The following is a 27,999-nucleotide window of genomic DNA, read 5'->3' on the forward strand; positions in this document are numbered from 1 at the left end:
TGTCACAACCGCGAGCGCCTGCGTCGCTATGCACATGCTAACTACACACCTGCTAAATACACACCTGCTATCTACATACCTGCTAGCTAGACGCATGCTAGCTACACACGTGCTAGCTACACACCTGCTAAGTACACACCTGCTAGCTACACACCTGCTAACTACACACATGCTAACTACACACCTGCTCACGGCAGGTTACCCCTTTACCTGAGTGTTGGTATTTTTATCTGCATAAGGGCCCCCGTACCGTGACACCCTGGCTGCTCCCAGCGCAGAGTAACACCCCCGTGGAGGACCTCCCCCCCCTATCCCGGCCATCCACCGGGGGTCCTGTCGCGAGACAACGCTTTGAACGCAGACATTCAATTAGAAATTACATGTGCCAGGGGAGACACCAGGTGGGGGGGGGGGGGGGGGGTGAGGAGGGGAGCGATAAGGGGAGGAGAGGAGAAGATGGGAGGAGAGGAGAGGGGAAAAGAGGAGAGGAGAGGGGTGCCGAGAGAGTCCCCTGCTCTAGCGGTGTGCCTGGTTGGCCATGCTTCTATTAACTCTGACAAGACAAAGAGGGACCCCCCCCCCCCCCCCGGGCCTCAGGGCCTCAGAATCAGGAGCACCACAGCGCATGGTCGCTCGGCCATGTAGGTCTGCGTTGGTCTGCATCGGTGCTGCACTGTAGGAAGGAGTCAGATCTCATGCCTGGTCCTCACACTTTGTGTGTTGATAATCAGCCAGTCTCTCTCCAGTCTCAGCTGGTCTCTCTCCAGTCTCAGCCGGTCTCTCTCTGCCGGTCTCTCTAGTCTCAGCCGTGTCTCTCCAGTCTCTGCCGGTCTCTCTCCGGTCTCTCAGCCGGTCTCTCTCCAGTCCCAGCCGTGTCTCTCCAGTCTCTCGCCGTTCTCTCTCTGGTCTCTCTCCAATCTCAGTTGGTCTCTCCCCAGTCTCTGCCGGTCTCTCTCCGGTCTCTCAGCCGGTCTCTCTCCAGTCCCAGCCGTGTCTCTCCAGTCTCTCGCCGTTCTCTATCCAGTCTCTCTGCAATCTCAGCTGGTCTCTCTCCAGTCTCAGCTGATCTCAGCCGGTCTCTTTTCAGTCTCAGCCGGTCTCTCTCCAGTCTCAGCTGGTCTCTCTCCAGTCCCTCTGGTCTCTCTCTCCAGTCTCTCCAGTCTCAGCAGGTTTCTCTCTCCAGTCTCAGCTGGTCGCAGCCGGTCTCTCTTCAGTCTCAGATGGTCTCTCTCCAGTCTCATCTGGTCTCTCTCTCCAGTCTCAGCCGGTCTCTCTCTCCAGTCTCAGCTGGTCTCTATCTCCAGTCTCAACTGATCTCTCTCCAGTCTCAGCTGGTCTTTCCGGTCTCTCCAGTCTTATTCATTACACATGAACCGGCAGCAGAGTGCAGGTGGAGTGGATTAACGGTCCAGGATTATAACTCATGGATGCGTGGCCTCGTGTTTACATAATTGATGGACAGATTGAACAGCCAATAGATGAGCTGGGGATAGGGAATGTAGAAGGAAATGTAATGCAAGGCATGTAAAGGTGAGTGAATACATGTTTGATGGCCTTTGCCTCTGTGTGTGTGTTTGTGTGTGTGTTTCTTTCTTTCTTGCAGTGGGTATCAAGGTTTTTTCACACATACGCAAACACAAAACAACACACACACACACACACACACACACACACACACACACACACATCACGGCTCAGCGACGTCCCAGCTGACGGATAGGAGGCGGCAGAAAGCGACGCTGGAGCAGATTGAACTCTGGGATGTCGTGGCTCGTGACAGCTCCCCAGGAAGAGGGGCCACACAGCGGTCACCGGGGGCAGGGCCTCGGTCACCGTGGGCGGGGCCTCAGTAAACTCGCCCCTCCCCCTCCCCCACTCTCACACCCTGATCATGGTGCGAGGACGGAATCTGGGGAGGGAATGGGAGGCAGGGGGAAATGGGCGAGGGAGGGGGGGGAGAGGGAAGGTTTGGAGAGAGGAAGAGGGAGATGGGAGGAGGGAGAGGGGGGGAGGGGAGGGCACGCAGGGTGTGTGTTGTTGACTTGATGTCAGGCTGTGTCGGGTGCGATCATCGTTAGCCGTCATTTTCTGAGCAATTAGAGCGCTTATAGAGAGGCAGAGAGACACGGGGAGGCCCAGGGAGAGCCTCACAGCCTGCTGCTGCATGTATACCCACGCTGCAGGGAGACACTGCTGCTAGGACACACACACACACACACATACTCTCTGTTAGGACACACACACACACACACACACACTCTCTGTTAGGACACACACACACACACACACTCCCTGTTAGGACCATACACACACACATCCGCGCAGACACACACACACACACTCTCCCTATTATGAACCAAACACACACACACACACACTTTCTTCTCATCACTTTTTTTGGTCATTTTCTATTCATCTCTGTGAGTCTCCTAACTCCTAACAACTTGTTTTTAATGGTGAATGTTAGATTTGACACACACACACACACACAGCTCATTAATTCTATTTTTTTTTTAATTTATAGATTATTAGACCATTGATGTAGATTTCTATTTAATCATCAAGCATAATCTGTCACATTGAAGCAAAAAGGTTGAAAACACAATCGATGGACACGTGAGTAAAAAGACACCGTCTCATCACTGAGTTAGTTTCATAGATGTAAACATTCCCTCCTGAAGGTGTCCCTATAATCCTGGACCATCAGAAGAAACGGTTCTCCTCCTCCATCCTCGTTAAGACGCACCTCTGTGGTGCGGAGACAGGGTGAGTTCCTCGTATGTAGGTATGTGTGATGTATGTCAGCGACATTTCTCCTCCATAAAGTCTCCTGGATATGACACCATAAACACGGGCATGTGGTCCCAGTCGGCCCACTGCACTCTGGGGGGGTGACAGGCTGAACAACCCCCCCCCCCCCAAAATACTGACACACACACACAGAATCGTTTATTTGACAGCTTTTTGGCACAGCGCCCAGACCAACATGGCCACGCCCCTGACGTCTCTCTCTCTCTCGCTCTCTCTTCCCCCCCCCCCCCAGTGAGGTCATGCTTCGCTGCCCGGACTTTACTGTTCAAATCACTGATCCCACTCACATGGACCAGGTCACCTGCCAATTCACCAGGACACACGCACGCAGGCACGCAGGCACACACACACACACGTCCTGTCCGGAACCAATTCTCAATCCACCACCAGACTCTTAACTACACACTCTCTGCACCGTCTCCACCACCCGCCCACAGCAGGGCCTCCACCACCGCCACCACCACCCAGACAATGTCTGCCTGCCCACTGCAGGGCCGCCACCACTGCCACCACCACCCAGACAATGTCTGCCCACCCACTGCAGGGCCGCCACCACCGAAACCACCACCCAGACAATGTCTGCCCACCCACTACAGGGCCTCCACCACCACCCAGACAATGTCTGCCCACTCACTGCAGGGCCTCCACCACCACCCAGACAATGTCTGCCCGCCCACTGCTGGCCTCCATCTCCACCAGCCTGGCTCCGTTATCCACACTCACCACCACATTTGTCACTTCACAATAATTCTGCTTTCCATTCGCCTTCTGCTTTCCACTCGCCTCTGAGACTCAGATGAGAGGTGGCCCCCTGACAGGGTGACAGGGTGACAGGGTGAAGGGTGACAGGGTGAGGGGGGGTTCTGGTATGACTGACCAGTATGGTGGGAGGTCTCCATGGGTCGTGTGTTGGTGAGCAGAAGATCAGCGATGGCCCATGCTCTCCCTTGTCACAGATGGTGATTTCCGGGCATCTTTGCCCATTGTAGTGGACCCTTCTCACGGGCCGTTGAACGCAGGGTGAAGTCACTTCCTGTTCCTGTCAGTCGAACACTTGGCGGGTTTTATTTATGTCCACTGCAGCAACAGCAGGAGTCATGTGTATTTACTAGTTGTGTCTGCTCTGCTGCACTGCCAGACCTAAATCCAACAGACCCAGGAGACCTTTTATGAGATACACCTGTGTTTGGGAAATACCTGCGTGTGTGTGTGCGTGTGTGCGTGCGTGCATGCTTGTGTGTGTGTGTTCACCTAATAAGAACAATAACGACACCAATTTAATTATAATAATCAATTGACGGACAGATGATAAAAACTACCACAGGACGAAAGAGAGAGAGAGATCTGAAGACACAGAGTGAGGAGGAAATAAAGTGAGAGAGAGAGAAAGAGAAAGAGTGCAGAGAGAGAGAGAGAGACAGAGAGAGACAGAGCGAGTAAGGAGGAAATAAAGTGAAAGAGAGAGAGAGACAGAGAGGAAGAGTGAGAGAGAGACAGACAGAGAGTGAGAGAGACAGAGGGGACTGTTTCCTCCTCTCTATCGTGTGTAGGAGACGGGTGGTTTATGTATAAATGTGTGTATAAATACCTCAGACCCCGCCCCCAGGGGCTCGGTTCACCGCAGCAGGACCCTCTCCGGCCCCCCCCTACCAAACACCCCACCCTCCAACACCACCAACACCGTCTAATTAGGATCCAGGGCCTCGTTAGTCCTGGAGCTCGGGGCGCCTGGCGATACCAGAGCTGATTCCATCCGACGCTCGGCCAGCCACGGCCCGCGGACCAACGCGTCTTCATTAATTAAACAGAAGGGTCAGCTAACGACGAATAAGGACCACCAGGGAGGGAGGGGGGGCTGGGGGAGGGCTGGGGGAGAGGTGGGGCGGAGGGGGTGGTGGTGCTTGACCCGTGGTCCGTGGAGGAGACCAGCGGCCCCCTGTGGTGAGGCTCAGCGGGGCGGGACCCTCACCTAATGCCAACCCTCACCTAATGCTAATGCTAACCCTCACTTAATGCTATCCCTCACCTAATGCTAACCCTCACCTAATGCTAACGCTAACCCTCATCTAATGCTAACGCTAACCCTCATCTAATGCTAACCCTCACCTAATGCTAACGCTAACCCTCATCTAATTCTAACCCTCACCTAATGCTAATGCTAACCCTCACCTAATGCTAACCCTCACCTAATGCTAACACCTAGTCCAGTTAACGTTGTTTAACTGAGAGCAAAGCGACGTTAACCAGAGTAGTACTCACAGATGTCAGCACTGAGTCTGGTTAACGTTATTTGACTGTCACTAAGCAAACACCCACATGGTCAACCACAACACTGATGCATGTGAAGATGTTGTCTTGTTCCTGTCGCCGTGCGGTTAGGACGACGTATTAAAACACAGCGTCCGCTCTGCAGACAGCCGTTCCATGTGGCTTGTTACTTCCTGCCAAAAATATTTACCATAGCACCGCAGTACAGTCCTCTGCTAGCATTATCTATAGCTGCACCTAATAAGTAAAACCAACAAATTATCTTTTTGTTGTTTTTTGCTCTCCCCCCCCTTCACTCTCTCTCCCTCACCACCTTTCTCCCTCTCTCTATATCCCCTCCTCCCTCCCTCTCTCTCACACTCTCCCTCTCTTTCCCCCTCCCTCACCTCCTCTCACCCTCTCTCTATATACCCTCCTCCCTCCCTCAATCGCTTCCCCTCTCTCTCTCGCTCCCCTCCTCCCCCTCCTTCACTCTACCTCTCCCCCCCCCTCTCTCTCTCTCTCCCTCTCTCTCCCCTCCCCTCCTCCCTCCCCCTCTCTTGACCTACTTCTGGTGTTTGATCCCCACTGGAAGGTTATCCCCAGAGGCTGCTCCATGTCAGCCTCATGCCACATCAATTCCAGCACAAAGGGCATCCTTTGTCACTTCATATTTCCAAGGCTCCGAAAACCTGACTTTTTCATTGTTGCTCGCATCGCAGGGGTCACTTGGTCCATTCCTCTCCTCCGCCACCACCTTTACCCCCATCTAGTACCCCCACCACCATCACCTCCTTTACCCCCCACTAGTACCTCATCCACCCCCACCACCTGTACCCCCATCTAGTACTCCATCCACCATCACCTTTACCCCCCACTAGTACCCCATCCACCACCACCACCATTTTTACCCCCCACTAGTACCCCATCCACCACCACCACTACCTTTACCCCCCCAATAGTACCACATCAACCACCACCTTTACCCCCCACTAGTACCTAAGCCACCCCAACCACATCCCTGGGGTTCCCCAGGTTGTGCTCTTGACCATGACACAGAACCGAACAAGCACAGGAATCCTTGGTTCTGCGCATACAAGCTACTGATCTGAGCTACTCCGAAACAACAGTGTTATACTTAACCCTGTCCCCGTTAAATACCTCACTGCATGTACCTGACCCTAACCCTAACACTGTCTCCCTGACCCTAATGCTAAACCTACACCAACCAACCACACCTCCTCACCTAACCCTCACCTAATGCTAATCCTCACCTACTGCTAGCCCTCACCTAATGCTAACCCTCACCAAATGCTAACCCTCACCTACTGAATTTACACCAGAATGCACATAAGTAAATGGAAAGTCGACTTGGAAGACTTTCAAAGACTTACTGGGGGGGAGACTAGACCATGAGAATACAAAGTCACGTCCCTCAAAGTCCTGGTCAAAGGTGTTTCCGAACCAGCTTGCTTTTGGGCCCCTCCTGGTCCTGTCCTACCTGGTCTCTGACTCCCAGGGATGGGTGTTTTAGCACCACAACCTTGAAGAGGCCCCCCCCTGACCGCCCGGGTTCTGGTTGGCAGACGACAAGGGACGGAGAGAGGGGGAGAGGTTCTGCTGCTGGGAGGGAGTGAGCATGGGATCTGGCATCACTGGTGCCCCCCCCCCTCCCCATCACCACCACCACCAGCACCAGCACCAACACCACCACCACCCACGATGGCCAGGGACACAGTGGCCCCTGGGGGTCATCAGTCATCACGCACCAGGACCTAATGCTCCTGATGAGAGAGAGCCTGCCCCAGAGGCCTGCGCCTCCCCAGGGCGTGGCCACTCGACGTCAGGTTAACCCGAGCTGACAGGACGGGCCACCGCGCCGCGCCTGCATACGCTCACACACGCCTGGGTTTATAAAAATAAACACACACACGCACAAGTGTTGGTACGTATACACACCCAACCCTGTTATGGCTGTATAAATGATAAATGACCGCTAATACATAACTCAAATGGTTTGCACAATATAATATTTGTTTGCTGTCTGTAAGCAGGCAAAAACATATATAAACAACACAAGGTATTTGAAGTTGCACTTTTAAACTAAATTAATTTAAACTAATCTGTGATTGTTCTGTTTGAGGCTGACATATGCATGTCACGTCCGAACAAACAAATACAATATATTAAAGCTCTATGAAAAGGAAGTCTGGACAAAGATGCACTATATTGATATCCAGTGTCATCCTGTGGTCCTGAACTCCTGATCAGAATTAGAGAAGGTAGAGAGCAGAAACTAATTGTTGCTTTGCACTTGGTTCAAAGCAGACTTGCTCAAACTCAGATTCCGTCAAGATACCAGGACAGAACTTTGGTTCAGGGAGGATCCTTGTGGTCTCACAACTGGGGTCCCTCTGGGTTCTGTTCTGGGTCCCCTCCTCTCCTCACTGTACACCAGGTCACTGGGGTCCCTCAGGGTTCTGTTCTGGGTCCCCTCCTTTTCTCTCTGGTATAGCTCAGAAATGGAGCTGGTTGTGATTTGTAATGCTTTAGGGCACTTCGGCAGTGATGGACATTGATCCCAGCATCAGTCGGATCTCACTGTCCGAGTCATTAATGTCCATGTTCCTGGTCAAAGGATCCTAAAGCTGACCCTGAATAAGCCCTTAATTTCAGATGACATGAGTGTTGAATACATCTGAGGTGGACTTTAACTGAGATCCACAACCGGCTCCACGTCTGATTTAAGTTAAAAGTTAACCACGGTTTGATTAATCCATCAAATATTGAAACAACCTCTGTAACAAACCACATTCTGCTCCTTTATGAGTAATAAAGCCTAAATCTCAGCTATCTTCATCATTGCAAATTGTCAAAACAACAATTTCAGCCCAATGCGCGCCGTGGTAAATGTATATATCCTTCTTGAGACTCCATAGCATGCGAGCTAATATAACAGCTCGATAACAATCAATTCTTCTTGATAACATCTCCCCCTTAAACCACACGAGGAGAAGGGTGCAGAAATGGTCTTTGGTTTTTACTAATGAGAAAACCTCTCTCTCTGCCCACTCTCTGTCACTTATTCTGCAGAACAGAACTACCAGCCACAGTAACATGAGTGAGACAAACAGAAACACAGGCTGACGTGGCAGAGTAGATAGAAACTATTGGGGGGGCAGGAGCTGATTAATATCAAGGGTATTTTTTGGTGACTCTCACTCACAGTTGGAGTGACAAGATGGGAGGGGGTGGGCTGGCGATAGGGGGGTGGGGCATGGGGGGGGGGGGGGTGGAGGCTGAAAGGAAACACCACAGTGTTGATCTACTGGAATTCAGCATGCCACAGCACTGGTTCATCTGGCACCATAACCAAATGCCTCCCGCCCCACCGACCCTCTTCCTCTCCCTGTCTCCCCCCCTCCCTCGCATTCTCACCCTTTCTCTCTCTCTCTCACACTCTTTCTGCCTCTCTCGGCCTCTTACCCTCAACCTCCATGCATTGCCCTCCTCCTTCGCCTCGCTTCGTGGTTCCGATACAGATCTCTGACTCTCCCAGAACCTCTCCCACCGATATCCTGCGACCCAGCCACCCACCACCCACGCCTCTCCCTGTGCACTCCAGCCCGGGCGCCCTTCACCTCCCTAGTCGGACCGCACCGTGTGAAACAGGAGAGCCCCCGCGTCTCCACTTCCTCCAGAGGATCCGGGGGGAGATCATGTCTCCCAGGCCTCCGGGCCGACGGCATTCCCCCACCCCCCCCCCCCCGCGGTGGCCCCCGACCGCTGTTGCTGGCCGGCTGTCGGCCGGAATAGACCGGTGACGTCTGAACCACTGGGACTCCAGCGACACTCAGACACATTAAGAGCACGGAGCTGGAGACACACTTTGGGCACAGTCATACACATACACACACACACACACACACACACACATACACACACACACAAACACACACAGCAGCCTGAGCCAGACACACACATATGTCAATATCAAAGAGCAGGGGGTATGGGCATGAATTTGGCACATACACACTTATGTAAGCGCCATTCCCAAAAGCAGCCTGTACTGGTAATGGAACGGCACGGGGGTGCGTGAATGGGAGCCGGTATCGACATGTCGGCAAATCGGTTCTGCTCATTTCCCTGCATAAGACATAACATTAGTGGTGAAGTTCCTGCATGTCCGTATGGGTGAACAAAGCCGTAACATTAACGGCACAAGCAGGCTCGGATGATGCCAATCACAAAGATCTCGAGGAGGTGACGACTTTATTCTACCTATATTTATTCTTGCATTGTAAACACATTCAGGAGGGAAATGTGTAACATTTTAAATCAAAAGATTGGCAAAACCACAAATTGGACCGCCCCACCATGCTTTCGAACTGCAATGATTTGATTCAGAGCAAACGGAGACATTCAGACATGGGTGCAACCGCAAACTTTTAGCACACACAAAAAAAACTCACACATGCACACACAAACACACACTCACACATGCACACATAATGCTTTATGTTATGCGCTGCTCCCATATCAATATGTCTCCATCCTCTACCATGCCAAACGCTGGTTTAACCCAGGGGGGGTCAGCACAGTGACCCAGCAGTGACCCCAAACACTGATGAGGGTGATCAATATGAACAGACCACAGACTGCTGCAGTACTACAGCAGGGACAGCGCCCCCCCCCCCACCCCCTGCACGGACCATGGGTTAACAGTCGATGATCAACAGTGATGCCGCATATACCATCCTAATCAATATCCCTCTAAGCGGACCCCCCCTGACCCTAAGAGGACTACCAGGGAGGAGGGCTGGCTCTCAGAACTAAACTTGGTGGCGGCTGTGAGGGGCGGGGCCGGGGCCTAGCAGGCCTGTCAGCCCGGGCGGCGCAGGGCGGCCTGATGCCTGCTGACAGGAGCCCTGCGTTTGTCAGGGGAGGTGTCTGCAGCAAAAGTGCCACAGCCCTCCAGATTGACACTCATTAGCAGAGGGCTCCGGGGCGCGGTACAGATAGGGGGCCCGGGGTGGGCGAGAGGGCGGCGGGGAGGGGCCCCGATGGGCCACGTCCCACTAAAAATACATGATTGCTAATGATTGATACAGATAGCAGTGGACTGATTGGCCGGGTGATTCAGAGGGGCCTGGGCTCTGGCCGTGCGGGCCATACCCCCGGTTGGCAGGCTGTTGTCAGCTGAGACACGCCGCTGGACGCCCGGGTCCCTGACGCGGGGCCGGTCTGATCCCGGTCTGCACGGCCGAGGCCCCCACCCATCCCTTCTGCTCAGCTCAACACCCCCCCACCCCCCCACCGCCTCTCCCTCTTTTCTTCACTTGTTGTTTGACTCCCCCCCAGCAGTGCCCCCTCTGTCTTCTGCCAGTCAAGCGCAAATGAAAAACGTGCTCACATTACACACATCACACACCCACGCCGCCCCTAGGAAGGGGGTGGGGGGGGGAGGGGGGGGGGTGGTGCAGGGCAGCGCTGCCGGACTCATTATGTGCACAACGCTAATGAATATGTTGAAGCACCGCACACACACACGCCACCTTGGCCTGGGCCCCCTGCCCTCTAACCCTGCTGCACTTTCTGTGGCATCACAGGCCCCACGACACATCCACGTCCGTCAAAGTGTTGTGGCACGGCATATCCATGGCGCGCGTCGTTCCTCGCACATGTGTCCAGCCGTCAATCATTCAACCCGTGCCAGAGTTATCACGCTGATTGTAAAACCTGGGCCCCCAGCACCGAGCTCTCACTGTGATGAGGAACCCGGGGATGGAGGGAAATATTTTAATACTGCAGTTCAGAACGGGTTTACCTCAAAAGTAAAGTGATGAAGTTGTGAGGTATCACGACGCCATACTTCGCAGCACTTTGTTGTTTGAAGATCAAGAAGAAAGGTTTGGAATTATATCATTCAAGGACTGTTGTTGAGGACTTTATCAAATTCCAACATGATGGAAGGTGGTTAAGATGTACAATAAATAAGGTAAATAGGTAAATAGCTTTGGTCAGGAGGTAGAGCGGGTTGACTTGTAACCAGAAGGTTGCTAGTTAAATCCCCGGCTCCTCCTAGCTGAGTGTTGAGGTGTCCCTGAGCGAGACACCTCCCCCTGACTGCTCCTGACGAGCTAGCTGTTGCCTTGCATGGTTTAGTCCGTCGTCTGTGTGTGAATGTGTGCATGAATTGTTGTAAGTCGCTTTGGATAAAAGCGTCCACTAAACGCCCTAAATGTCAATTTGAATATATATATATATATATATATTTATAAAATGGGTGGCTTAAATCAAGCGATCTGATTGGTTCCCAACTGTTGTATATTGAGCGTATACACACAGCTATGACGCCCATTCAGTTTACAGAGTTCAGTATCACTCCGCGCCTAACTTGAACTGTTGTTTATTGATATATAAAAGCAATAGCATAGTTCACTGAAGCCTAAAAAACATGTTGATTGATGGAGAGGGTGGAAATGTTGTGAAGCAATAGGCACACGGTGGCTGAACTCGATAATAGGATAAATTGCCGGCGAACCAAGCTACCGTCTTTAGCCTAGCCTTCTCTCTGAAGGACGCTAGTGTGTTGCATAGCAACCGCCATACACTTTGCAGGCAGTCAGGAGGGACTACTTTTTTGTATTCGTTAAAAAAAATGCTTTTCCGACTTTCTAGCTTTTTCAAAATTGAGGGTGTCAATGACTTTCATTTCGCCATACTTATGTAACCGTTTTATAAAAGCCACAACGCCCCTTAACTGTGGTATAATGACCGTATACCAAAGCCTGTCGTGATCTATTGCTTAAATATATATATATATATTTTTTTTTTTGTTTATAACATAGTACCATATTTCAACTGACAAAACAACCTCCAGAGAAGGTGTTCATTTCCCTCTCACCCTACAACTCTATCAGCCAATTTAGGCGAGTCAGAAAAGCCCGGCCCCTCGTCTCCATTTCTGGATGCAAGGTGAGCCAAGCATTTGATCCCTTCCCTTCGGGGGGTGTGCTCACCCGCACACCCCCAAATCATCCTGCTGGACCCCCTCGGACTGCTCTGGGTCAGGCCGTGGTTACCTTCTCCACCGGTGAGCGACGTCCCACCATGCTAGACCCCCACCTAAACTAAGCCATCTGTAACCGGATCCCCATTCTGAATGTCCAACCTATCCGTGACCATCTCAGCCCATCCTGGGGGTAAGCACTGCTCTGAAAGACCTGCATGGATAAAACATATCTACGGTAAATGCCTTTTGGTGGAACTTATTCATCCAAAGCGTCTTGCACTACGGTGAGCATACGGGCACCAGTGGGAATTGAACCCTTTATCACGCACTGCTGTACCAGTGGAGATCCCCAGGGCTTCTTTCATCCCCTTGATGGACCCTACGTCTCTCCTGGCAGACAAACAGCCAAGGCCAGGAGAAGCTGCCAACTGGGTCAGACTCGGTAGAAAGATGATCTTCATGACAATGTGTGAAACCAATGTGTGACAAATCCGTTTCCATTTCTAAGAAGTGCACTACATGTTGGCAGAAGGTTTCTTAAAGAAGAAAATAAATATGCTTCCTCTTTATGAAGGGACGGGGACTGATGAGACTTCTGAATGCAAAGTAGCCCACATTAATTGTATTGTATAAGAGTTTGATGTGTGCATGCGAGAGTCTCCTCTCTAGCAGAGTGAGCCCTGGTCATAGAGTCTGAGGTTCTCAACAGATTCAGCGCCTTGCAGGAACGCCACCTCGATATTCAAGGACAGCAGGTGTGCTAGCTGGTGAGAGAGTAGATGTAGGACTTTGAACACAGGTCCTAGTGATCGTACCACCAGTTGGTCTTCAAGCCGAAGAGGATGAATTAAAACAAAAAAAGGGATTTCCGATTACAGGGGAACTCCTGGTGTGGCTCACCGGGACTCCTAGTTCTGGTGAGCGAGGGAGGAGGGCGGCGGGAGGAAGGTGGAGGGAGGAAGGTGCAGGGAGGAGGGAGGAGGGAGGAAGGTGGGGGGGGGGGGGGGCAGGGGGGCGGGCTGTGTTTCTGAGGGGGAGGAGCCTGTCAGGACGAGCCTGCCTGGAGGGTCAAAAGGTGCCGACAGAGCAAGAAGAGAAGGAATGCGATGGGAGTGCCCGGCTGCGCTGCTCCGTCCTGGCTGCCGCTGCGCCGTGCGTTTCAGGAACGTACGCACAGCAGGGGGGCCGTAGGGAGCATGCAGCGAGGGGACCCCCCCCCCACAGAGCCAGCAGGATGGGATGCACCCCAACATGGAGCCGGGGGCCGGGGGCTTTCGTTCAGTAAGGGCTTTAGACAACATCAGCCAGCAGGGAGCAGACTTTCTTTAAAATGTGACAATGACTCTATCTTACCTGCCACAGGAACAAACTGGAATTCCGTGTTCAACATTTGACCTTGCAAATGACAATGTCATAGTTAATGTCATAGTTATGTTGTATTTATAATGTATATGGAATTGATTGTACACAATGGCAATGGGTAACCTCTTTGATGAGCATTAGCACACAATACGCATTAGTATTATACAATTATCCATTTGTATGAACATCATCAAATCAACTCCAATGCAGAACATCTGTACCACAACGGACTCATAAAACCGGTTCCACAAGGCTTACTAAGTCAATATCAGTGATTAGACGGTCAAGGGTTCATATGGGGGGGGGGGGGGGGGGTTCTGTCGAGGGTTAGCCTGCATGCCTGAGAGGGGCTGCCGTGGCCCCAGGCTTACAGTCTCTGTGTTTATGGGATTAGCCAGAGTTCAGAGGCTAATGAGAGGATGTGCACTGTCCCTCCAGCAGCATCCCCACCACAGCCCCCTTAAACCAGCTCCTAATCCAGCTCTTAAACCAGCTCCTAAACCAGCTCTTAAACCAGCTGTCCAGGGTCACACCCTACGTGTCACTTTAGCTGTGCTCCTCTGAGGACCACCACTGGTCCACTCTGACCTTCTGGTCCACTCCGAGAAAACATTGGGTTGCATTTGAGAAAACATTGGGTTGCCTACAGTTGTGCTCCCCCTGTTGGAAAAAAAAGTATGGGTACAGGTCAAAGGTGAACACCCTATTTAGGGCACACCTACCACTAATGGGTGAAATCGCCATTATACGCTGAAGAAGGGCGCATGGCCCGAAACGTCCGTTGTTGGCGATTAAAAGTTTTGAATGCAACTGAGTGCTGTCCTTGCTTTCATGAAACAATATTACAACATGTGGGATTCAACACCCAGTTAAGTTATATAAAGTAGTCTAGTTAGTCTGAGAACGTTACTTCATATATTACCACTCTGACCTTCCCCAGGATTAGGAGGAGCAGGCGTCTCATCAGCGTCTGCTTGGATGATCTCAGTTTGGACTTGATCTTCTATTATAAGAATGATGGATGGTCAGTCACTGTCACGCCCTGTGGCCCTGATATTAATGAAACCATAAATAATAACACAATGTAGAAATGACACAATATCAATAGTCTTAGGCTCTCTGCTAACGAGATCAAAAGAAGGCTCATTTATATTGACGTGCGTAGAAATATCTACGCTCAAACAAATAAAAATATGCAGTTTATCATATTTGTGATACGCTTAACCACGGTACAAACGCATCATGCGTACGGAGCAGGCCCAGGAATGACAACGACCACATCCTGCCAGGAATAAATCAACACATATCGCGGTGTTCCTGTTGTCCTGCAGCGATGCCCTGGCTGACGTCTGCTGGAACACAACCGTCTCAGTGCCGTGGAAGCCAGCGCTGATTAAGAGCTCGCTAGGAACGAGGAGAGTGCCAGCCTGTTTCGTTTTTTTCCTGGAGGTCACACTGGAATACATTTGCACTTCTGCGAGTGGTTTCATGGGATATCGGGTGTGAATTCCGCTGGGGCCCGAAGTGCCATCTCCTCCTGCCTTCGCTCCTCGCTCCTCCTCGCTGCTCCTGGTCTCCCTGCTCCTGGTCTCCCTCCTTCCCCACTTAATTCCACCGCCCTGTGTTTTCACAGCCTGAAGGTGGTTCCCGCACCCCGCTTGGTGATTTGAATAAACATATGTTGTGTTAATTAGCTCGCTGCCAACCCTTCGACAGGAAGACTCTATGGGAGGCTGGGCCGCCTCGGAGTCGCTCGTCCAATCACAGGCCCCGGATTCACACACACACACACACACACACACACATACGCACGCGCGCGCCGCGGCAACGTGAGAAACCCCACCCCCTGCTCCCGGTGTGGGTTCGCTCCACCGACACCTGCGTCCAGCACCACCTCTCAGAACACACCACAGACACACACCCAGCAAAATACAGCCGCGCTCATCACATTTTCACAGCTGCCTCCGGCGAAGGTGCCAATGCCTCAGCAATCGCTGGTGGAATGGATTAGCCTGTTGTGAACACGGCTCTTAGATTTGCTTTGTCTCCGTCTCCTAGATAAAGAATGATAGTCTTTACTCTAAAAGATTTAAATTATTTCTGCTGCTAAATCGTCTTTTATTTTTGCTATTTCTCGCTGTATTGAACATATGATTGTACCTTCACTCTGGGCTTGGCAGCGGGGCAACATGTCTTTCTTTTTTTTTTTGTATTTTGGGGGGGATTTCATATCCCAAATTCATTTAGTAATTTCCTCTGGGCTTCAGGTAACGAATGACAGCGCGGTGTCTCTGTTTCCTTCCTCCCTGGTATTTCTTGGCATTGAGGACCGGACCACCGCCCCCCCCCCCCCCCCCCCCCCCCCCCTCCTCCAGTTAGATTCCTCCTGGCATGGCCCCCCTGTCTGATCCCCAGACAGGGGGGGGGGGGACAGCAAGGAGGACCCAGGGTTTAGGGTGTTGGGGGGCCGGGTGATTTGCGACCCATTGGTCAGGCACGCCGTGCCCACCCGCGTCGTCGCAACACCCCCCCCCCCTCCCCCACATGGGTATTTACGGCCCATGCTCCCATGAGACCCCCCCCCCCAACCCCGGGCGTCCAGGGGGCCCTGGGGTCTGGTCGACAACCAGCGTACGTCAGGAACATCACAGGATAATCAGACGACATTCAGATGGCCACTGCTGCTGCTGAAAACCCGGCGGAAACCGCAGTATTATGGTTACAGCACATCCAACATGGCAGACCTGGGGTTCATCTCAGACCTGGTTCTGCTGCTCTGAGGGACCTGTGGTTCTTATCAGACCTGGTTCTGCTGCTCTGAGGGACCTGTGGTTCTTATCAGACCTGGTTCTGCTGCTCTGGACGACGTGTGGTTCTTATCAGACCTGGTTCTGCTGCTCTGAGGGACCTGTGGTTCATATCAGACCTGGTTCTGCTGCTCTGAGGGACCTGTGGTTCATATCAGACCTGGTTCTGCTGCTCTGGACGACGTGTGGTTCATATCAGACCTGGTTCTGCTGCTCTCCTGACCTGTGGTTCATATCAGACCTGTTTTGCTGCAGAGCCGTTCGGCAGCACAACCAGGTCTGATATGAACCACAAGTCAGGAGAGCAGAAGGCTGGTAGTAAATCTGTTGATTTATCTTCCTCGTGTCGTGGAGCCTCCTCATGTTACTCTGGAGGGGCGGGGGGGGGATACGAGCAGGTATTCGCTGAATCTGCGGAAAAGTTGTCAACTAACGGGTGTCAGTCGCAAAGCTCCATAATATTTTATAACGGCTCGCTGGGTTGTTGGTTTTAAACGAGTGACGGACCTCTTCATTACGGGAGCAGACAGCCTGATGAACATGGGAGGAGAGCAGGTCTGAGGAGCTCCAGCAGGGCCTGAGCTCCTGTATCCTGCTCTCGTTCCCCACTAAAATAGTTTTTTATTTGAACGGATGGTTGACCCTTTTAATGGAGGCCTATTAAAATATAAGCTGCTGGGAGGAAACTGTCACCCGGTATCGACTTCTGCTTATCATCATCATCATCATCATCCTCATCATAATCTTCATCATGACCGTTGGTCCGATTTAGAAAACATATGGGATCGGAATGCGTGTGTTCTTGACAAGAGAAGGCGTGTAGGAGTGACACACTGATATAAATTAACGACTTCTGTGCCTTATTTAGACCACATGATAGTCAAGCTAACATCAGTCCCTCATTGGACCACCTAGTTGTAGGGCTAACTACAGTTCTGACTGGTTTCTGCTTCTACACACACGGTCAACACAACACTGTGTACACACACCACAACACCATGCACAGCTTTATGGGTCTAAGATAAGTCAGACCCATACATACTGAAGGTTTACCTGGTTAGATCAGACCCTGTAGGCGTGGCTTCTTTACCACTCCAACACAGACTGAAGGTTTACATGATTCAGGAGATGCTTCGTGAACCACCATAGCGCCTGTCGTATCTCTGAAGGAACCACATGTTGAACCTTCACCACTCTCCAGTCATATCGAGCCCTGAAACCACGACACCAGAGGATTAAAATGACTCTTCATCAAGACTGACAACACTACTAATCCTATAAGTTAAAATAGGGCCTGAGTTAAAATCTGCTCACCATTTCTTTCATTTCGTTAACTGAATGTTTCCAACACGTCTGATAATTCGTCCTGTCACACCTGCAATGGAAATAGGCCTCATTTACATTTGCTAGGAGGATTTATTTCCTCTACAGAGTTTGGTTCCCGCAGCTCACCTGGTGAACGGCTGAACGCGACAATGAAAGCCACGCGCTCGGCTGGTTCGTCACGTGATGGCTCGAGGGTGCTAACCGGAAGCCGCGAGAAGCTGGAGAGAGGAACGTGGTGACGGACGCTACGGGGGAGGGCACGAGGTGTGGCCGGGGTGTCGCTCAGACCCTGTGCCCTCGCGCCATCCGTGTCCACCCGGGTGATTTCGGTGCTCGTGACTGATGCCCTTGTGGGCTCACCTTGCTGGGAGAGACGCGCGAGGAGAACAGCGCGGGAGAACCGCGGCCCTCGTGCTGGACTAACGGATGACCGTGGGTCATACCTGCCGTGCAGGTGTGTGTGTGTGTGTGTGTGTGTGTGTGTGTGTGTGTGTGTGTGTGTGTGCGTGTGTGCGTGTGTGCGTGCGTGCGTGCGTGCGTGCGTGCGTGCGTGTGTGTGTGTGTGTGTGTGTGTGTGTGTGCGTGCGTGCGTGCGTCCTCTCCGGGCAGGTCAGTGGATCACCGACCACATGTGGACATGGCGCTCGAGGCTCGCTTCTGTTTTGGTTTAATAATCTAAATATGACGTGTCGTTAATTCGGTTTAATGTAGAAGATGCTGAGCTGAACGTGATGTGTCGAGGCCCTCAGGAGCCGCGGCGTAAACCACCCTCACAGTCAGACCCGTTAGGACGACGCGTTTCACTTCGTACTCTAATCATCTCTCACGGAACATAATCTGTTAGTGACCCTCAGCACAGCGGACGTTTAGTCGGTTAGATTTTTAATCCGTTTATGTTTGTTTCCTTCATTTAAATTCGGCTGATGGTCCAGATCTGTGTTACATTTAAATGTTATTATTATTTGAGGGATATTAAATTTGGTTATGTAAAAAACGATATTTTAACTAGGCTATATTTAATGAGTCATAAATCTAAAAACCTTACGAAATGATAATCTAAAGTTCTCAACGTCAGACCATCAATCAATTATTTATCGATCTTAAACCATATTTTAAAAACAGGATCGTAAAGAAACAATAATTATATTTAACGGAGAATGCGATGAATGGACTCTGAGGCCTAAAGGTCTGCTTATGCACTTAAGTTTATAAATAATGATTATTAATTAAGCTTAGCCTATTAAATATAACTGTAAATTGATCCGATTATTTCATCTGAAATCGTGAGGCATAATAATGACTTGTTGTCTTGATAAAAACAGTTAGACAATTAACAATGTTAGAGTCATACTACAATAAACCGGACTCGCTTTTCAAAAATAATTAATATAGGCCGACATCCATGGCATAAAAAAACATTTGACATGTTTTTAAATGTGCAAAGACCTTCCATAAATGATCCCATAGTCGATCAGAATATTATGTGTCACTTATGAATTGGAAACAGCAGTGAATATAATATAAGTGTTAAGTTGGCTGAACGCTTTGCAGGCCCGCGTCTCTTAATTGGCGTTCTAATAAAACCGCTTCTCTTAATTGGTGATTCTAATAAAAGCGCTTGCGGGCGACTTCGGGACGGGGGTTGGCTCCACGCGCAAGCCGGTCGACCTATCAGGCCTGACCTCCCTCTCAGACACGCCCCCAAACATCGCCGACCCCCTCCTGGATGTAAACAGCGCAGGTTCAGACCCGGGCTGACTCCCACTAGCACGTCCGAACCGACACTCAATCAATCACGACACGTTCAGCTCCAAACGCTCGTGCGTAAAGAGCCGTTATACGCCCAGTAAGTAAACCGACCCTCGTGCGTAAAGAGACGTTACGTACAGACCTCCCCTGGTTCTCCCGTGCGGTTGAAGGTTTGATTCCTGGGGGTCCGTGTCGTTGATTCAGGAGGAAAAAGTTGGCTATCGTCTCGCGGGGCTGCAGATCTTCCAGCGCACGCGATCCTCCCGGGTGGGTCGCGAACGGAACGGGACCCGCGCGGACCACACATGACCCCGTGCCCCGGCCGCGAGCGGAGCCTCAGATGGGCGGCAGAGGCGCCAGCCTGTACCTCAGCATGTTGAACGGGACGGACGCTCCGACCTTCGGAAAGGACTCCGACTTCAGCCTCCACCTGCACCGCGGCGGGAAGGATCTAGCCGACTTCAAGATGGGGATCCAGGACACGCGCTTCTATTACCCGGACACGGTGCCCAGCGGCCAGGACTCGCTCGCGCTGCCGTACCACCCGGACCCGAGCGGCGGGGGGGGATTCGGCGGGCAGCAGGGGCGGCTGTACCCCCAGAGCCTCGCGGGCGGCAGCTGTCCGTTCGGCGGGGTGCGCTCGCCCTCGAGTTATATCCCCGCGAGCACCGACGGGTTTTCGAACGCCGGTAAAGACGTGTACCCCCCCTCGCCGGAGAATTACCCCGCTTTTCAGCACGGCTACCCCCGCGCGCCCCTGTACCCGGTGCCCGGGCTACAGGTGTGCGGGAAGACCCACGCGCTCCTCAATAACTATCCGCTCTGGGCCAAGTTCCACAAGTTCCAGAACGAGATGATCATCACCAAGCAGGGCCGGTAAGAGGTCCTTAAAGATAATAAATATACCTGAAGATATTAAGATAGGCTACTACTAAACACGTAGCCTTAACCCTTTATACTCACATTAGTTCGGTATTAAGTAAGTAAGTCAACTAGTCTGTTGACTACTCAAAATGTTGCCTCAACCCTTAATGTTTAGATTATTTATGTTCTCAATCATTACACGCTGTGAGTGCCTAACCAAAGTAGGTCTGACAACTGTTGTGCTGCAGTAAAAACGACGGAGGGGTTAGACAGTCCAATACTACGAGGTCTGGGGGGGGGGGTACCGCGGCTTCGTGTGTCCTTAGCGCCTGCGTCCTAAATGCTCGTTGACCGATCAAAAGCGCGTCGACGCGTCTTCCAGGCGCTTCCAGGCGCGTCTCCTATCTGAATCAGAACACGGCGCGCTGTCGAATAGGACGTGGATGTTTACAATTACAACCCTCTGCTTTAGGCTACAATCAGGTTTTAAACCTTTACTAAAAATGGATTATAATATTATACCTGAAACCCTTTTAAAACACAGTTATATATTTATTAGCGAAAGTCCTGATGGTCCAACCGGCACAAATGTGTCCTGACTCAGAAGGGGATAAAATAGGCCTGAACGCTTCAGGAGAACGGGCCGGATTCCGACTTGTTTAAGTAATTAGGGATATTAATTGGAAAATATATTTATGTGTGTGTGTGTGTGTGTGTGTGTGTGTGTGTGTGTGTGTGTGTGTGTGTGTTTGTGTGCATATATATGTATGCATATGCATATAGGTGTGTGTGTGTGTGTGTGTGTGTGTGTGTGTGTGTGTGTGTGTGTGTGTGTGTGTGTGTGTGTGTGTGTGTGTGTGTGTGTGTGTGTGTGTGCATGCTTGAGTAGGTGTGTGCATGCCTTTGTAGGTGTGTGTGTGTGTGGTTGTGTGTCTGTTCAAGTAGCGGTGCACACTGGCTTTGATCCAGTCTAGACTGACTTGAATTCAGGTCATTCAAGGTCACTTAATATAAGTCTATCTTATAAACTACTGTATAGAGAAGTCAAACAGCTTAGGCAGGGAGCCCAACAAGTTGCCGTAGTGATAACTTCACAACAGACAGGAAAAAGATGAGAAGAAAAAGCAGAGGGTTTCGTCGTGGCCTAATAAGAGGCGATCTTAACTCTTCATAAAACCACAAACATTATCTAAAATCTGACACCTTCTTTCCACTTATCTAGAGCAGACCGTCGGAAAGTAAGTGTCAACAGACAAAATCTTCCTGTCTTCACATCAGACGTGTTGCTTTCTATCAGACTTAATACTGAAGTTACATTCATTCCACACTCATGTTGAATCCTCTCCAAAGATAAGAGGGATGGTGGAGAGAGATCTGCAGCCTTTCAATCCAGGCCAGAAGGCAGAGGAGAGAGACAGAGAGAGAGAGCGAGAGAGAGAGCGAGAGAGAGAGAGAGAGAGCGGGTCAAAAGCTCCAGAATTTTAGATGGCTGTGCGGTGGAGGGCAGCTATACCTGCACCTTTGATGTCCAGACATGGATTTCTTACTTTCTTGTAACTTTCTTCAGCCTTTGCTGGTCTGGAGAGAATGAAGCGTGTGAAGGTTCATCGGCCGCCTGCTCGGGGGCTTTGAAACCCTCGCCCTCCGAGGCCTCCAGCAAGACGCTGAAACGCTCTTTTCAAGTTCTCCCCCTGAACTTCTTACTGCCATATAATCAGAGCTGCTGTGTGCGTGTGTTTGTGTATGTGTGCTTGTGTGTGTGCGCGTGTGTGTGCGTGTGTGTGTGTGTGTGTGTGTGTGTGTGAGCGTGTGCGTTAATTAATTATAACAATTTAATTATTGAATCTGTTTTTGGAGTAAGAATTAACCTTCTCTGTTCATGTACATATATCACGATGAATGAATTATTAAACTATAGGCTGCGTTCTGTTGACATACTTTACATGTTTCATAACATCCACGTTTAACCTTATTTTAACCTCTGGATTTAACCGCTTATCTGGGATATTTAAACAAAGAAACATTTGAAGGCTTTAGAGAACTAGGTTACAGCTTCACTACATTGTGGTAGAGGCACTTCAGTCTGAGCTCTCCTGCCTCTCCGGTTCAGTGAGCCTCACACCGTGAGCGACTCAGACCAGACTCTCCTGAGTCAGGAAACTGAGCTGCTTCATTTTCCCCCAAAACACCCAAAAAGATTATTTACAAAGCAAGTTAATATGTTCTGACTGACAAAATACCATGACCAAGATAGCATATAATTATAATATAATGACATATTTCAGCTGCTCATGAAGCGGTGCGAGTCAAACTGGGAGTGTTGGAGGGGGTCTCCAAACTGAGTCAAAGCGACTCTTTGCTTCTATTACACAAAATCTTTATCCTGCATTGTTGCAACTGTTTAAGTTTAAGTTTTAAACAATAAAAAATTGTGTATGTCAATTTATTTAATCGGGTCATTTTATCCTATTTAAGTATTATTTAAGTATTTTAGAACAAAAACTACAATTTGAAGCAAATATAGATGCAACACCTGTTAAACAACAATGATTTGATGACAGTAAAATAAAATTAAAAGAACCTAGTATAAGTAATATAACAATTAAAAGTATGAGTATGTTGACTAAATGTTCTCTATATCTCTTAAGATCAGATCAATACTTATTTTGATAAGGAGTGGCAAGATATAATCTTTCGGGATATTATTAGGCCTAATCTCTATCTCATTTTCTCATACTTTCTCTCCCTTGCTTGCGGGAAAGCAGAAGTGGGATTATTTCAAGGTTTTGTGTGTGTGGCGTGTCACTTCCTGTTCAGCTGTTTGTTGTGTGTGTCATTCTGCGCAGAAAACACAATGCTAAGAGCCTCAGAGGTAGCTACACTGAAGGTGGCTCATGGGATGTCAACATCTACATTGAGTATCACAGGTGTTTGGTTTGGTTGATGCAGTGGAGAGGAGGTTATATTGGTCTGGAACCAAACTTCCACAAGTGTTGGAGGTGGTCAGCGATGCCGCAGATAACTAACCCACACCCTGACTAGTAGATAGGTCCAAAACCAATAACCTGGCTGGGTGCCTATCAATCATTCAGAAACAGGAACAGCGCGGCAGGCCTGTCTACCCCTAGAGCTACACCAGCAGAAACAGATTGACAGACACTAGGTGGAGGTGGAGACACTCCCTCCACCTCCTCCTCCAGCACAAACTCCTCCACCACTTCCTCCACCTCGCTTTCTTTGTCCTCTTTTCTTTTTTATCCATCCCCTCTGTCTTGCCCACCTGTGCCTCCATTGATATTTTAAATGTCTCCGATCGCTAGCCGTCTCACCTCTCCTGGAACTGTTTTTATCACCGCATGCTTCAAGTTGGGGCCTTTCATACTCAATATTCAATATTCAATATTCAATACTGACACCAGTGAACTAATACAACTAAACCTAGCTTCTCAGACCGCTGAGGCCCACATCTAGTCTGAAGGCCCAATGCTCCCCATGCTGGTCTGAGAGGGCCCAATACTCCCACAACTGGTCTGAGAGGGCCCAATACTCCCACAGCTGGTCTAAGGGCCCAGTACTCCCACATGCTGGTCTGAGGGCCCAATACTCCCACAGCTGGTCTGAAGGCCCAATACTCCCACAACTGGTCTAAGGCCCAATACTCCCACAGCTGGTCTGAGAGGGCCCAATACTCCCACAGCTGGTCTGAAGGCCCAATACTCCCACAGCTGGTCTAAGGCCCAATACTTGCTGGTCATGCTGGAGCTCATGGCTGTGTTACTGCCAGTGTCAGCTTGGGTTGGTTCTTCCCCGCTGCAGGAGCAGAACGCCTACAGGCTCTCTAACCCCATCCCCCATCCAGCGGGGGCTGCTAGGTTTCCCCTCATGCCTCCACTGGGGGATTTCCTGTTTCGATAAGTCTGACAATATCAGGGGGAGAAAATTATACCTCTCATATTGTGTGTGGGAGACGGGGTGATGGAACACTTTTAGTTTCCTTTTGGGTCCGACTGCTGATGTGGAAAAAGCACAGAGGCAGGGGACCAGAGACTTCACTACCTCTGGTCCCCACCATCGTAGTGAAGTCCTACCATCCTCACAGTCTGGTGGGACGGGGGGGTCCTACCATCCTCACAGTCTGGTGGGACGGGGGGGGGTCCTACCATCCTCACAGTCTGGTGGGACGGGGGGGTCCTACCATCCTCACAGTCTGGTGGGACTGGGGGGTCATACCAACCTCAGTCTGGTAGGAAGGCCAGAGTAAGCAATGGCAGGAGGTCTCCTAATAAACAGTTTTAGTCCCAGTACACTAGTGATCCTCAACTGGGGGGTTGCTCCCCATAAGGGCAAAAAAAACAAAACAAGAAACCTGTGAATGAACGTTTCGTTGTCTCTTTGTGTTCCCTGGTGGACTGTTTCATTGAGTTTAGCCCCAGTATTGCTACACTTTAATGCCTTTGATGTGTGCAATAGAAGTGTGTGTGTGTGTGTGTGTGTTAATGTGTGCTTGTGTGTGTGTGTGTGTGTGTGTGTGTGTGTGTTAATTTGTGTGTGCCTACTGTGTACGATGTATGATATATGTTGTGTATGATGAAGAGGAGGAGTGTCTTTACGCTGGGCCCTACTGCCCCCCCGCTGACCCCCGGCTGGGCCCCTGGGAGCCCTGCCCCCCCGGTCACCTCGTCTCGGTAACAGCCCTTGTGCTCAAAATCAGTTCAGCTGAGCTGCTCCCATCAGCTGCGCGCCTTGGATATAAATGTTTTATTAACAGCTACATTCAATGCTCTCTCTCTCTCTCTCTCTCTCTCTTGTTTCTCTCTCTCTTTCTCACTCTCTCTCTCTCTTGCTCTCGCTCGCTCTCACTCTCTCTCTCTTGTTCCTCTCTCTCCCGCTCGCTCTCCCTCGCTCTCCCTCGCTCTCTCTCTCTCTCGTTCTCTCTCTCTCGTTCTCTCTCTCGTTCTCTCTCTCTCTCTCGCTCTCTCTCTCTCTGCGGCGCTACGTAGTGACATGTTTAAGGTGCATGGAGATGTGTGGGAAAGATGTTTCCATTGGTGCAAAACTACATGAAAATATCATTCCAAAAAGCTACTGTGCCTTGTATGTCTTAAAGAAGGTGAACCAACTATATACGGCACAACACTTAATTTCATTAGGAACTTATCCTAATATGTCGGATGATAGAGTTGGATAATCACACACGATAAACGGATGATTAATTTAACAGATTCCTAGGTAAAAATATATTTAATACTGGTGGAAAAAGATCTGATCTTTAACATTCTCAGGATTGTTATAATTTTCAAGGTCTGATTCCATTTCAGCATGTCCATACGAAGCTGTTGAACATACGAGCAGGAGTGCAGAAGCTCTGATGCATCAGAACCGTTGTGTATCAGAAACTTTCTGTATCAAAACCGTTATGTGTCAGAACTGTTGTGTATCAGAAACTTTGTGTATCAGAACCTTTGTGTATCAGTTGTGTATTAAAACTTACGCTTCTGCTGTGTGTCTCTGCAGGAGGATGTTCCCCTTCCTGAGCTTCAACCTCAGCGTGCTGGACCCCTCGGCCCACTACAACGTGTACGTGGACGTGGTTCTGGCCGACCAGCACCACTGGAGGTACCAGGGAGGCAAATGGGTCCAGTGCGGCAAAGCAGAAGGCAACATGCCCGGTACGCACTACACCACAGCTGCTCAAAATCTAACATCTCAATGCGAGATGTTGGTGGTTTTTGGGGTGTTTTTAAAAATGTTCTCAATATTCAGATAATGTCCATTGACCTCATCCATTCAAGTGAAAAGAAATAAGTTTCACTTATTTTGCAAAGAAGGTAAATTCTCTATGCGTCATGTGCTTCGGTACATTTTCGTTATGTGTCATCACTACTTTCACTTTCTAAAATGTACTTATCCATGTCATTAAAAGAGACAATTCCCTTTAAACAAAAACGTCTTTGACATTTTTTAAAGTTGGAAAATGGAGGAGGGAGCACTTCTAAAATCACTTATAAAAGTCAAGTCTACTGCGATGTGAACCTTCCATAACTCATATACCAATAAACTAAGTTCTGCTCAAACCAGGCTAAAGTTGAGAGGCATGCTTCTTGATTCAAGAAACAATGTTTCAGTATGTTTCAGTCATCCACCTCCGTGACGCACAACACCTGTTTTGTGGGTTGAACTGGAAGTTAATGTTTGATAAAACATTAACCCCAGATAGTTTAATCGTGGGTGTAGCTTATTTTTGTGGTAACATGGGTAAACGTCACATGCTGTCTCTGTGTCCGATTATGCCTCGACTGTTTTTAGTGGTAAATGTGGAAACACCTTTAGTGAATTTCGACAAAATTCTGTATTCATGTGGTAGGATAATCACGTTCTCGGGTGAACGGTTCTCTGCCTCCTGTTTTCTTGAAATACCTGCTATCAAAGCAGTTCAAAACAAACATTTAACACTTACCATATTGTTTATTTATTTTGCCCCTACATATACATATCATATTAAAATACAATCAATAGAAAATAAATTAATGTTTTGAATTGACAAAGTGTGTTTTACATTTTTCCTTTGGCGATCGATGAATGATTAATTATTATAAAGACTGCTGTGCTGAATGAGTCTCTGCCCTCCTGCCAGACAGAGCTTCGTTAGTCCAAGCTCTGACTAGCCCTGATGTGTCAACAGGAAACAGGATGTACATGCATCCCGATTCCCCCAACACCGGAGCCCATTGGATGAGACAGGAAGTCTCGTTTGGCAAGCTGAAGCTCACCAACAATAAGGGCGGGACTAATAACACGGCACAGGTGATTCACCCCTTCATCTGCTTTGCGCTTCCTTCCAGAACATTCTCCCGCCCGTTTCATCCTCCATACTTTATGGAACAGTTGCGTACTAGTCACAATGTTTTTTTGCATAATTTTTGCATTTCTATTATTGACCTTTTTTTTTTTTCCAGTTTATTATCAATGCACATTTTGTTAAGTTGTTTACTTCGTTCATTGGATTTTTCGACCTGACTAGGTTCTTCACAATTATTGTTATTTCGTATTACAAGTTTCATAATATTATATAAATGTATATTTATATTTAATTTCATATATATTCAAGTTAAGTTAAGTTAAATTTAGCAATATATTAATGAAAATAATCTGTGAGTGATAATAGACAAATTTATAAATTAAAACTACACATTATAAAAATATAAATATGCAACTTAATTTGAGAGAAAATAGAAACTCATCAACCACAGTTCATGGTTAAGAAATACAGTTAAGAATTAAGATTAGTAAAGAACAGGTTAAAAACAAAGCTCTGTGCTCAACCAGAAATGTATAGAAGTTTTTAGCCTTTTGTAATATAATTTATGCATGTCATAATTATATGTTATATGTTATATAATTATAACCCTATATATATATATATATATATATATATATATATATATATGATATATGATATATATAGCTATATATCATATCTTTATCTATAGATATATATATATATATATATATATATAGCATATATATATATATATATATATATAAATATATATTGGCTATGTCCATATATCCGCCCCTGCTCTTCCTCCTCCTCCTGCTCCTCCTGCTCCTCCTGCTCACTCCTCCTCCTCCTCCTGCTCGGTCTCCAGATGATCGTGCTCCAGTCGCTCCACAAGTACCAGCCCCGGCTCCACGTGGTGGAGGTGAAGGAGGATGGCTCGGAGGACCCCTTCCTGAGCACCAAGACCCAGACCTTCGTGTTCCCTGAGAGCCAGTTCATCGCCGTCACGGCATATCAGAACGCAGACGTGAGTCCCT

General features: G+C 49.3%; 1 protein-coding gene across 1 annotated transcript in view; it reads left to right on the forward strand.

Annotated features, from left to right (window-relative positions):
- Positions 1–19,328: 19,328 nt before the first annotated feature.
- Positions 19,329–27,999, forward strand: part of LOC311355096 (T-box transcription factor TBX21-like) — a gene marked incomplete at its 3' end in the record, with an annotated part of 9,547 nt that continues 876 nt past the window's right edge. Inside the window, exons 1-4 of the mRNA XM_084474831.1 lie at positions 19,329–20,193; positions 25,696–25,850; positions 26,864–26,985; positions 27,831–27,989. Of these exons, the coding sequence (XP_084330957.1) occupies positions 19,658–20,193; positions 25,696–25,850; positions 26,864–26,985; positions 27,831–27,989 (972 nt within the window). The 5' untranslated portion in view covers positions 19,329–19,657. The remainder of the gene's footprint in view (positions 20,194–25,695; positions 25,851–26,863; positions 26,986–27,830; positions 27,990–27,999) is intronic.

This window comes from Micromesistius poutassou (genome assembly GCF_964030765.1).
Source record: "Micromesistius poutassou genome assembly, chromosome: 11".
Taxonomy (NCBI): domain Eukaryota; kingdom Metazoa; phylum Chordata; class Actinopteri; order Gadiformes; family Gadidae; genus Micromesistius; species Micromesistius poutassou.